This window comes from Phallusia mammillata, chromosome 6 (assembly GCF_965637545.1).
Source record: "Phallusia mammillata chromosome 6, kaPhaMamm4.hap1.1, whole genome shotgun sequence".
Lineage (NCBI taxonomy): Eukaryota > Metazoa > Chordata > Ascidiacea > Phlebobranchia > Ascidiidae > Phallusia > Phallusia mammillata.
This window is the reverse complement of record NC_137257.1, coordinates 9452275-9464868: the sequence shown is the minus strand read 5'-3', so window position 1 is coordinate 9464868 and position 12594 is coordinate 9452275. Positions and strand designations below refer to the sequence as shown.

General features: G+C 39.5%; 1 protein-coding gene across 2 annotated transcripts; it reads left to right on the top strand.

Annotated features, from left to right (window-relative positions):
- The first annotated feature begins 2720 nt into the window (after positions 1-2720).
- Positions 2721-11596, top strand: LOC145234108 (allene oxide synthase-lipoxygenase protein-like). Of its 2 annotated transcripts, XM_080098884.1 has the most exons (15): positions 2722-2834; positions 3216-3402; positions 4546-4674; positions 5272-5526; positions 6197-6284; positions 6408-6567; positions 7048-7302; positions 7609-7801; positions 8265-8345; positions 8556-8674; positions 9013-9132; positions 9674-9808; positions 10071-10169; positions 10659-11359; positions 11531-11596. In XM_080098884.1, the coding sequence occupies exons 1-14, from the start codon at positions 2772-2774 to the stop codon at positions 10836-10838; spliced, it is 2064 nt and encodes a 687-aa protein (XP_079955010.1). In that variant the 5' UTR covers positions 2722-2771; the 3' UTR covers positions 10839-11359; positions 11531-11596. The 2 variants fall into 2 exon arrangements, with proteins under 2 accessions (XP_079955011.1, XP_079955010.1); XM_080098885.1 differs by lacking the exon at positions 8265-8345 and having other exon boundaries at positions 2721-2834.
- The last annotated feature ends 998 nt before the right edge of the window (positions 11597-12594 follow it).

Below are 12594 nucleotides of genomic sequence, written 5' to 3'. Positions count from 1 at the left end.
CTTTTTAGTGAACCCCTTGGTACCCATGTGACCGTGGTCAGGGGCATATCCAGAAATTTTTAAAGGGGGGGGGGGGGTCCAACATTTTATTTTGGGAATTTCCCTAATGACGTCATTAGATCTGTGGAAAATTTCCCACACAAATACGTTAGACCCCACGAAACTAAATACGTAATTCACACGTCAAACTACCACTCAATTGTCCCGTTGCCTATTTCGTTTTCTTGTTAAAAACGAGCACTTTAACCCGAAGGTACAAGACCGAAACCTAATCCAACTTTCGACTAACAAATAATTTTACAAATAACAAATAATTTTCGCGACAGCTTTGTAGTTTCCTGATTTCGCCGCTGCCATCTAGCTTACTTAAACTGCAGCTGTGTCACAAATATTCTAGACCGCCCCATGACAATATCCTGCGATCCAGTTACAACGCGTCACGGATAATTTCTGTACGTCTAGACTCTAGAGTCTATCGTTGCCGTTACCCGTTGCCTTGTCCGTTGTTTTATCCATGGGAAATGGTTGTAGGGATGTATCGCCTTTTCCCCCATCATTGTTACGCAGGCGATATAAGAGCCCCTATTTCACGATTTAAGGATAACATAACGGAGATAGAACATAGAATTGAGAGAACTGCAAAATAGTGCTGGATTGTTTGTTTGTTATTTTGATTACGTGTGGTTGAACGTGAATAAATGTAAAAGGAAAGTTTTTGCTGCCGATCAGAGTACACGAGCGTTAGCTGTTAAGGAACTTCCATAGTCAGTCCCAATCTTTTGCGTACCCGTGAAAACGGGAACGTGACATCTGGGGGCTCGTCCGGGATCTGACTTAAAAACGCGAAGTTGAACACTAACCCCTGTAAGATCGGCAATGATGTCTGAGGCGGAGTACGCGGAATTAGGGAAGCAGCTAGCGTATGTTGACGAGGAGGTACGCGAGTTCGTGAAGGAGCAGATGACACTTGATGAACTTGCGGGGCTAGAGTACAACGAAGCCGAGGTTGCGCAGTGGAGACGCGATGTCGAGGCTGCACAGAGAAAATGCGATGCAGAGGTTGCACAGATAAGACGTGATGCAGAGGCTGCGCAAAGAAGACGCGATGCCGAGGCTGCACAGAAAAGACGAAACAGGGAAGAAAGGATTCGTGAAATGGAACACGAACTGGCAATGAAAACGATTAAAGCAGACTCATCGCAGGAGGTCGTAAAAATGGATCTGCAGATTGTGAAGAGAAGCAAGACGGTTTCTTTGGACCAAAAGACGACGGAAATCTGCGATTCAGTGGAGCAAAACGCCACGCCTGAGACGATGACCGTTGGGCAACAAGCTGAGTTATCGCAGGAGCTGGTCAAATCGCAATTGCATTCGGTGGAGGGAGACGAGACGGTTTCTTCGAACCAGACGACGGCGAAGCAGAGCGGCATATCACATACTGTCGGCGAGGAGCAGGATCAAGAACTGTTTAGGGATCGCCCTAGCGTTAAGGTGCAAATGTTGGAAGCAAAGAGTCGTGTTTCTTCGTTACATCAGATTCTCGAGCAACCAAGTGATGACAGTCTTGTTTTAGCGCCGACCAGTGAGAGTAACGTGTCAAGCGCATTTATCCGTGTCCTGTCGTCTGTGACAACCCGCCGTCAGATGAAACAGCCCATGCAGTCAGGTGGCGAATTTGCGGAATCATCCTTCCGAGATTCGAAACCGGACCCCCAAACTCCCCCCTTGGATACGCCACTGACCGTGGTAGTGAATCGTGGGGTTCACTGTGTACGTAACTTAAAAAGCCCGTATCTAAATTTGCGGCGAAAAATCCTTGGACAAAATCAATGCATACAAGAGTTGTTTAGTTTCTGTTAATAGTTGGACATTGAGTTCTGTCATATCATATGTTGTCACAAGTTAGAATATACTTGAATTACCTTCCGTTTTCAGTTAGTCATCGGCGAATAATATTTCCTTTAGAGTTTGTCATAGCGTATATTGCAAAAGATTGGACAAACTCATCCACAATTAATCTGAGCACAGTAAGGTTGCAACAGCCTTTGGTCTTTTATCAATAATGCTGACATTTTGTTTTAAATGTCACTCAAATTTACAGGAAGTGCACAGTGCATCATGCAAAAAGCGTGGTATAGCCTACCTGCAGCACGAATTTTGTGAAAAACAGTCAAGTTTAGTAACACGAAGTGAGAATGTCGTATTATAAAATGCAACGTACTTTCATTTTATGTTCCAATTCATATAAGCTGTAGCTGTCAGGTATAGTATCAACTTTCTGGCAATTGCATTTTTGTACCAACGTTTCGACGTCCTATAAAGGTTGTCTTCATCAGGGTAACTACTCACATATATCCCTGATGCGCAAATGGTAAACGCGTCACTTTTATAAAAAAAATAGGTAAAAGAATAGACTGAGAGCAGCTACTAACATCTTCTGTGGTGATAATATAGTAGTAAAGTGCTATAAAAATGCTAGTTATAACTTTGCGACTGAAGTAGGCGTTAAGATTCTTTTAAGAAGGACATCGCAATAAAATGGGATACAAACAAATGTTTTTTTAAAATGCTTAATGGTAATTTTGTATTAAGAAAAAAAAGAAAAAAATTAGAAACCGTTCCTACAAGCAGCTAACTTCATTACCAAAAATGTCTCATACGATACATGTAATCTGTGAGTTCGTAAACGTTTTTCTTTTCGTTTTTGGTTTTACATTGATATTGGTGTTTTTTTCTTTTAAAAAGAGTTTTTCTTTAAAGACATTGCAAAGATGGGAAAAAGACAAAGCAAAACGGCTAATGACCTAAATGCCAAATACACAATCGTAGTTCGCGTAAGTCACACTGATAAATGTTAAGCATTGTTTCTTGGAAAAGACAATGACGTTTTTGCAGTTTGAAAGGCGATAGCACATAGTTCACACAAGACCATAATTCTTTGTTTGTTTAGTTCACACAAGTCCATAATTTTTCTATGTAGATCTTAATAATTTGTTCACCTTGCTGTAACTAATCTTAAGTGTCACAGGCGTGTTTCTCTGGGTCCAACTATTAAGAGCAGTAATTCTAAATTTTTGTTACTGCCTCCTAAACCGTTATTTGAATGAAAACCGCCGATTTTTTTGCAATCAGTCACTTTCATGGCAATTAAATTGATTATGTCAAATTGAAAGTTAACACAAATTTCTTGACTACCAACATATGCGTTTTTACAGACTGGAGATGCTTATGCAGATAGCAACACGGACGCTGATGTCACGGTTATGCTGATCGGTCAGGATGGTAGCGCCACCCAGTGGAAAAAACTTGATAATTTTCTTGTTGATGATTTTGAGAAGGGACAAGTTAATACGTTTTATATTATAGCAAAAGATGTCGGTTTGCCTATTATTTTGCGAATCAGTAAGTACTGTATTAGGTAAAGAGAACTTGTACAATTTGGGAAAATTATCTTCTAGGTTATTTGACCAACGCAAAGTATGTCCCAATCCATCTGGTGAAAATTGCCTTGCATGACAACACATTGCTTTAAAGTACTGTAGATTTGGGCCACAAATTTTCGGTTTACAGTTTAACAGACATAGAGCACGTTGTCTATGTCAGGGGTCTGCAACCTTTTTTGCACTGCGGGCCGTTTTTGAAACTGAAATTTTATCGAGGACCGAGTTTATCTTTACCAGGAAAAATGTTGGTCGAGGCCCGGCGGTTGCCGAACACCGGTCTATGAAAGTCTAAACTTTACAAAACATCACAAATTAATAGAAACACGCCATTTTGTACTGACAAACAGTATGGGTTTGTGCGCATCTTTCTATATCAGATAATCGATTGGTAAGCTTAATTTTTGATATTCATAGTCAGTAGTAAGTTAGGAAAACCACGATTATTGTCTCGATTGCAGTATACATAAATAAATATACCTTTTAGATCAGTGGTTCTCAAAGTATGGGTCGCGCAGGGTCAAAAAATGGGTCGCGCTATGGTGGTTCAATTCTGTCCAAACGAACTATTACCGCATTAAGTAAACACAAACGAAATTACCTAATGTTGTAGTAGTAAAGTCCCCTCACTCGACCACGTTGCACAGTAAAATGAACTAATCATTGACAAAAGCCTTCTGATTTTTGCTGTTACGCACATGGCGATTGTTACGTCATAGCATGGGGAATAAAAGTTAATCATGCAAAACTGAACGTGGAGATGTACCAGTTAGCGTTTGAGGATGAGTAAGTATTCGTACACGGAAACATTTTTAGATTTGGGATTCACTTCTATCAATGACCATGGTGCTACAAAGCCACAATATGTGTTGTGTTATGTAGTATTGTCGAATCGAACTCGTTAAACCCGCAGCCATTTTGACATGGGCAGACTCATATGCGGCGACAACGTGGCCTCGAAGTTGTTACATTTTTTGATGTTTGAGGCTTGGGTCGTGAGATGTTCATAAAACTCAAATTTGGGTCGCGGTCAAAAAAGTTTGAGAACCACTGTTTTAGATACTTTCGATTTGGTAGACATTTTTTATTAAACTTTATGCTATAGAACTCAAAAAAGCTGGTGCCAACGACGAATGGTTATGCAACAACATCATCGTGAAATATGAAGGCAAGGAAGTTGAATTTCCTATCTATGATTGGATCGAGGACCAAGATGAAGTTGTAGCTGGAAAGGGTACGTGTAAACCTATTGTTTCAATTTATACGAAATGTGAGGCCATAGGTTCTCAAACTTTCTTTATTCGTTTACCCTTTTGCAGATTTTTCAAGTTTTCTTAACCCGCTATAATTTCACACACCAATCAAACTCGAATTATTTTTTATTAGCATGTCAATTTACCTCTCGGGAAATCAAGGAAGTGAGCAGTATCCGACCCCCTGACAGGCAACATTTTTAACGACGATCGCTGTTTTGCCTAAATGCAATGCTAAATATGAAAACGGATTCCTAAGAACAAAATTAGTCGATATAAAACTTTGAAATATAAAATTCTATTTGAATAAGAAACTGATGATGCCAATAAGGGGCAAAATATATATTCCAAAGTTTTGTATCAACTAATTTTGTTCTTTGGTACCTGTTTCCATATATAGAGCAATGCATCGGAGGCAAATTTACCACCAGCTTTTCGAACCTTAGGTTTGAAGTGTAATCTTTTTTAATACTCCGCATTAAGAAAGTTTTTCAAATCGATTGTTATACTTTAAGTTCATTACATTTATGAGAGACAAAGAGAACCACGGCGCAGTACATATATTTTCCTTGTTTTAGCAACCCTGCCACAAAACATAACTAATCCGTATCTGAAGTCGCAACGTCGACAAGAAATCGAACGCCACCAATCCAGATTTAGATGGTGCCCTCGTGTGGCGAAAGGAGAAATGGGCTGGGGTATGCCTCGCTCTATTAATGGCACAAAATATAATGAACTCCCAAAAATCTTTAGACAGAGTGAATCGATGACTAGAAATCGAAAAGATGCAAGAACAGCGGCAAAATTGAACGCACTTGTGCAGAAGTTTTATGGTAAGTGATATAGTTTAATGATAAAAGTAACGGATGAAAATATTGTTTATTGGCATGATTTTACTATGTGTAAGAATTGTTTTAAATAAATTTAAATAGCCAAGTAGCCAGTTGCTGGACCTGACCTAATGTCAAACAGTCCTAAAACGCCTTGTTCAAGACCAGTTATCTACTGTTTTGGTGGTCTTGGGGGTTATGTGGCTTTAATTTATACGCCTGTACATCAAACTTTCGGGCCTAAACGGGCTTCCCAAAGACGATTAGGGTTTGGGTCGGGTTTCGGGCTTGAACTTTCAAGTTGGGCTCCAGTTTTCAGGACCCGTTCACAACTCTGGTTTCGGCAAATGCTCATGCCATCATAAGTGATAGTTTAGCTTGAGATAACAACCTAAAAAGTTTAAGCGTGAGTTTTGTGAGTAATTCCACAAAGTACGAAAAACCGTTTCTAAGCTTAATTAAACTTAACGCACCAGCTTTAAACATGGGCCTTTTCCGTGTCATACTGCTGTAAGACTGTACTCATACAAAAATCGTCCAGAACCAACACGCGCTCATTGCCAACCAGTCGAACTGAGAATGCCATTAATCATCAATTTTGTTTGTGTTACATTACAAAAAACACAGACCGATTTAAGTGTACTGAAGGCCTAATTTAGTATTTACTGTTAAGGTGTATTCTCCCCTATCGATGAGATTTCGGATTACCACCGACTGTACGAAAAAATCGACCGTGAAACTTCTCTAAAAGTTCCAGACGAGTATGAAATTTTTGTTACATGTTTTAAAGTAGGGTTGCGAAAAACGGCGTTGTTAAAAAATTATTAACCTGTAATTATTAGGAATTAAAGTCCAAAAAAATTTAAACCTTACTGCTTGTTTAGCTGGGATACCGATGAAGGCATGGGCCGATCCACGTTGAATGGTGTTAGTCAAATTGCCTTTTTCCGATGCCAAGACAATTTGCCCTCGGGCTTTGACGTCACTAATGATGACATCAGTAAATTGTTAAGCAACGGAGCAACCCTTCAGGAGGAGATGCAGGTATAGAAACACTAAATAAACACAGAAAAACGGTCGAAAGGGCCATTGCACAGACCAATCAGTTTAAAATCTCAGCTATAAACTAAAGCAGAAAAAGACTATACTGCAAACTAATCTTTTCAGGGCTTTGCAAACGAAAATATAATCAGAGTGCTGGTTGGAGGCATTTCCTCCAGTCGAACACTAGCCATAGAAATCCTTGAATGTTAGTGTTACAAGGCAGGCCTAGGCGAAACTGGTATATATTTCTTATGTATGGACAATTAATTGTCTACACTGAAACGACGAAACATGAATCAAATTTAAGGATTGTGGGTAAATATTGGGCACGGCTTGTAGCTATTTTGTTCCGCCATGCGACCTACTCAAGCACCCTTCTAAACTAAACTTGTGCAACATGCATCAAAGAAATAGATATAACAGGGAGCAATTGAAGCATAAAACAATAAACCAAACCATTCACTTTTTTGACTGTTTTAGGCGGGCAAAATCTACGTAAGCGATGGTAGCAAGTATCTAACGGGAGTTCCCCGAAACTCGACTGCCGACGGTTTTCAGATTGAGTGTGCCAATTCCATCTGTATGTTCTATGTGAATTCGGACAATAAGTTTGTACCGATCGCTATTCAACTTGTCCCTGGAGATAGAGATTACCTTTTTACTGCTGCTGACAGCAAGGAAGACTGGATGCTAGCCAAGATGTACTACAAGTGCACAGAAACCAACATACATCAGGTAAATTGCAGTCAGATATTAGATTGTAATAGAGATCTGAAGATCTCATAAATCCTGCAAGAAACAAGTTCAGAGCAGCAATACACCTCTGCATTGCTATTGGACGTTTTTTGCAAGTAGGCTATGCTTAGTAAAGTGTTAGTCGGTCTCATTGTAAAACTTATTTATTGCCTTTCGTAATATCAGCACATACACATTTGTTAAAAAAACACATAGCGAATGCCAAGAGATTCAAAATCTAGTATCCAACCTTTACTGCAACAAAAATGCATTATATATTGTACATAAAAGCTTTTTCTTTAACAGTGGGTTTATCATTTTCTGTATACCCACGGCATCATGGAACCCGTTGCGATTGCTGTGTTTCGAGATTTACCGCGCTGTCATCCGATTTACAAACTCCTGCGACCTCACCTAAAGAACGTAGTTTCGATCAACACAGACGGACGACAGACTTTGCTTCCAGAGGGCGGTCCAGTCAACAACGCGATTGCAATCCGTACGTATGAATTGCTCCAGAACATGTCTGAACATGGCAAATTCTATGCAGTGCGAAATCCGCAAATTTGGAAAAGTGAAATTGTAATTAACCGCTTTAACCAAAATAAGTACTGCTTACAATGACAAAATATATTAAAAAAAAGAAAAATGAGAAGAATCGCTCACGTAGTGTAGGTTTGTAGCTTGCGTCCACTTCGCATCCACAAACACATCAGGTATATGTATCATACGCAAAAAGCGACATCATTTGAGAACCTGGGCTACCAAATGAGTCAGACCACACACCAAAATGGATATCCACACGTCCTGACGTTCGTCATCTATGACACGCACTCGAAAACAGTAAAAGTTGAGATCCAAAAATTTAGATTGGGCATGGAGTTGGGATCCAAGAAGCCCCGCTCGTCTTCCAACTCATATACAAGGCAACGCATACTATTGACATTTATTTTCTCTCTTAGCTGCCCTTGGCCTCGGCGCAAAGGTTTTTGAAACTTTCAAGTTTGAGGATCTGATAATTCCGAAAGTCATCAAAAAATACGGTAGGTTAGAGCGCGTTTGGTTTGTTTAAAGGAGTTCCCCCATAGTTGGTAAAAACTAGTATACAAATTCCTATAGGGAAGTAGAAACTGTAGTATCGCCGTCTATACACTCTACAATATCTTTATTTTACATTATCAGGCTTTAGGCTACCCTATCTTCACAATATGTTTAGTGTTGTGAAATAAGTTTTTAAAGACCTGTATTTTTAGGCGTTGGTGATGCAGAAGTCCTTCCAGGTTTTTACTACAGAGACGATGCCATCCAACTTTGGAAGATTATGGAGAAATACGTTGCCAATGTTGTCAACTATTACTACCACTGTGATAAGGTAGGTTAGAATTTAGCTTAATGACTAATATAGCAGGTACGTTTAGCGTTGCATACTATACTAAAATCGTAAACATAGTTTAACAAAATATAAGCTGCAGACAGTGCACAGTGTTTCGGACTAAAAGGTCTCATCAGTGCAGCTGGTGACAAGAGATAGGTCGCAGTGACTATTGCCAACAAGCCTATTATTCCAAACAAACTGGAGTACCGTTAGATGGCTACACTATAGCCATTATGGCCTATTTCTGGTCACCTTTTACATAGTTCAACAAACCTTTGACAGTTTTGACTATTTGTTTATGCCTCATTTTCAAAACATGCTTGATTTGTAATTAGGATATACAAGAAGATGATGAACTACAGTATTGGACAAATGATATTGCAATGGAAGGCTTCGCATGGCAAGACTCAAACACAAGAGGAATGCCTACCAGCTTAGAAACAAGAGAACAACTGGTAATTTTGTTATTTACCAACAACGGACTGAAAAGACATCTAGAGATGTATTATAGTCTACAAAATCTAATCTAGTTGCTAATGTAATATTTTTATGGTATATTACCTGCCAAAATGAGGTCGATGGTATTTGATAAAGGCACCATTTTTTGTCCAAACAGAATACTTCAGAAAGCAATCTATCTAAATGATTTCACATACCTGCCGGACAAAAATAACTATTACTGATTATTACTGATTGAAGGCTAAGTTAACTGTAATAAACCATAACTGCAACAATTCTAAACTCACAAAAATCAGTCAGTTTGAAAAGAACAAGACACGATTATATTACGTAATAATGCATCTACGTTTGCAAAGACCAAGGTGGCGGGAAAAAGTTTAATATTAACTGGGGAGCGCCGAAATGTTGGTTTTCTTTAAATAATATTTACAAAAAAGAATACTATCTGCAAGTGATTTTGCTTTTAGATTTTAGTAAAACCGACTGAAAAGCGGCCAGCATGTGAATTGTGTTTAGGAGTTTCTACGTTTTTTATAGATTGAGATCTGTACTACAGTGATGTTCACCAGCTCAGCACAACACGCCGCTGTAAACTTTGGCCAGTTTGACGCCTACAAGTTCATCCCTTCAATGCCAGCAGGAATGAGGCTCCCACCCCACAAGAAGGGGGAGGTATATGCTTGGTGTGGCACAACCGCATAAAACACCGAAAATCTTTTGCATTTTGTCACAAACATTAGAAAAAAATTGATGAACAAGTTTTGGCCTACTTGAGGTTTTACAAACCCTGCTGCTTACATATATGTTAAATACCCTTGAAGGGACTGCAAAGAGCCAATTACAGTTTAAAAGAATTCTCATTAATTTAACTTGCATCACTTTGGAGACATAAAATGATATGGCATTTCGGGTTAAAAATGTCGTATATTTTCAGGCAACAATGAAAAGAATTTTGGACTCGTTGCCTGGCCAGGAACTAAGTATCGTGTATGTTGTGTTCTCATTTATACTTTCGACCTATTCAGAAAAAGAGGTAAGACAAGTCTACCGTACGTCGGGTATTACGCATTAGCGAACACGAAAAACTTTTGATAACCAGCACACTGTTTCTAGCCTACATGACTGTTTGCCTAACAAGCCGCCTAAATTGTGCACATCGACAAACAATGGTCAAGAAATGGTTAAGACGATTGTTTGATGCGCAATTAGATTTGGGGTTAAATTACTTGGGGCTCGAAATACATGGTTTTGAAAGCTTAGGTCCTAAGCCTTCGGACCTAAGTTAAGCTAAAAGATTTTGCCTAATTCAAGTAAAAACACATTGTGTAATAAAAAATAGAATGCATTTTTAAGCAATTCATTCTTAATGCAATTGTTTCCTATTAAACTTTTTGTAATCAACTTTTAGCATCGTATTTACAACTTACATTTATCGCTATGACCTAATAGACCGACATAACCTTGTCTATATAACCCTGGCACAAATTTAAACAAACTAAAAAAACATTTTTGTCTGTCACAGGTGTTTATTGGCAACTACCCAGAGAAGCTTTTTACCGAGGAAGCTGTCCAAAACATACAAGAGTCCTACAAATCAGATCTTGACGCCTTTACAGAGGGAATTAAACAGCGAAACGAAAACTTGGAATTTCCTTACAACTACCTTCTTCCAGAACGAATCCCCAACTACATAGCAATATAACAGACCTGTACATCTTCCGTTTTTTCGTTGTGAAATCAAGGGTTCCGAAATATATATTACCTCGGATATCATATACATTGGTAATATAGGCTATTTGTAAACACGCTTGTAAATACCGTGGTGAAATAAAACATCGTACCTGTTACAGCGAGAAATTACTTGTATGTGCTTTCTTTCCCTGTTTCCAGTTCGATGTCAGTAACCTGACTTCATTGACTATGACGTAACAAAGCGTCTGCCAGGATTGGTTAGAAATCTCCAGACGTAACAATGCGTGTGATGTCATTAGTGTCGCAATCTTGTCTTGACCACGTTTTACAGTTTCTTTCTGTGCTGTGAGCAGGCTTTTTAGTAGTTGCAGTTGTGGTGGATCTAATGTAGTTTTTTGTAGATATTTATGTGCTAACAATATAGTGTATTATGTGCAGCTATAAAAACATGAAAGCTAAAGTTATTAAAATGCTGAAACGTCTTAGTTCGTCAAAGTGCCCATAATTCAGTCCTGGACTCCTAACAAGTTGGTACGTAATTTGAATGTGTAAATTGTGTAAGTTAAATGGCGTAATACTGTTTTTGTATGATTTAAGGAGTATTGACTTTCTTAACGTGACATATTCCTAAGTGTAAGTTTATCGGCCATATTGAATGTGCGTATTATTGCCGATTGTGACACGTTTCTGTTCGTTTAACAGAGAACCAATGCTGTTGTGCAACCAAGGAGAAATTTGTACCATCAGGCAGACAGTGTTGCGTTCAAGACAAATTAGGAAACCCCCTAGTGCGGCGGTCGGTGCAGATCCAGGCTGCACAGATTTTTGAATAAATTACGGCCGCTACATTAAAGTTCTCAACTTTGGGACATACGACGACCTGAACGTTTCATGAATAATTACAACATGGTTGTGACAAAGGCAACGCTGAAAGCTATTGTGGACAAACTCAATTCTCTCTACCTAGAAGCGGAAGAATTGATGGTCAGCAACCAGAATGTTAAAGTGCTGAAGGAGAAGCAGAAGCAAGTCTCTTTAACTTTCGAAGAGTACGTCGAAATGCACTTTGATTACGTCAGTGCTTTGAAACGTAATAATGCCAAGTCTAAGGCTAAGGAGGAGCTTAGCAGCTTACGCAAGGGCAAAGAAGAATTCGAAAATCGCATCGAAGAGTGGCTGTCTGGCATTGAATAGAATCACGACGATAATGTTACCGTGAAGTCGAAGCGAAGTCACAATTCGCATGCGTCATGGCCAGCTACTGTGCGATCATCGATTGCCAGTTCCCGTTCAAGTACGAAACGCACCGAAGCTGTCGTAAAGAAAGAACTGGCTGTTCTGAAGAAAAACCAGCTCCAGGAAAAACAACGAGCGAAGTTGCAAGTCGAAGAAGCAGAACGTCGCAGGCGTGCCGAATTGGAAGATTCAGAACGTCGCAGGCGTGAGGAGTTGGACAAATTTGAGCTTTTGGAAGCGGACCACGAAGTACAAGCTGCAGCGGTCGAAGCTGATATCTGGGAGCGTCGGTCGTTCAATGGAATGCGCGACGTGCTGAATCTGGATGACGTTTCTACGACATCGGTACCTTGTCGAATCGAGGAACATGTGAAGGAAACGCCGAAATCACCGTTGCGGCAAGAATTGAAATCAAAGACTGCTTTGGAAACGCCAGCTTCGCAAGAGCCGTTACTGATCGAAAGTGCATTAGATTTGTCTGATGGTGACGCGCCAAATATGGTTAGTGGTGAGCACAAACCACAGGTCAG

Bases quoted from the DNA above. Each gene is read 5' to 3' on its own strand.
- LOC145234108 (XM_080098884.1), top strand. From the start codon at position 2,772: ATGGGAAAAAGACAAAGCAAAACGGCTAATGACCTAAATGCCAAATAC. The intron at 7,802-8,264 runs GTACGTATGAAT...TTTCTCTCTTAG, and splicing joins CAACAACGCGATTGCAATCC to CTGCCCTTGGCCTCGGCGCA. The intron at 10,170-10,658 runs GTAAGACAAGTC...TGTCTGTCACAG, and splicing joins CGACCTATTCAGAAAAAGAG to GTGTTTATTGGCAACTACCC.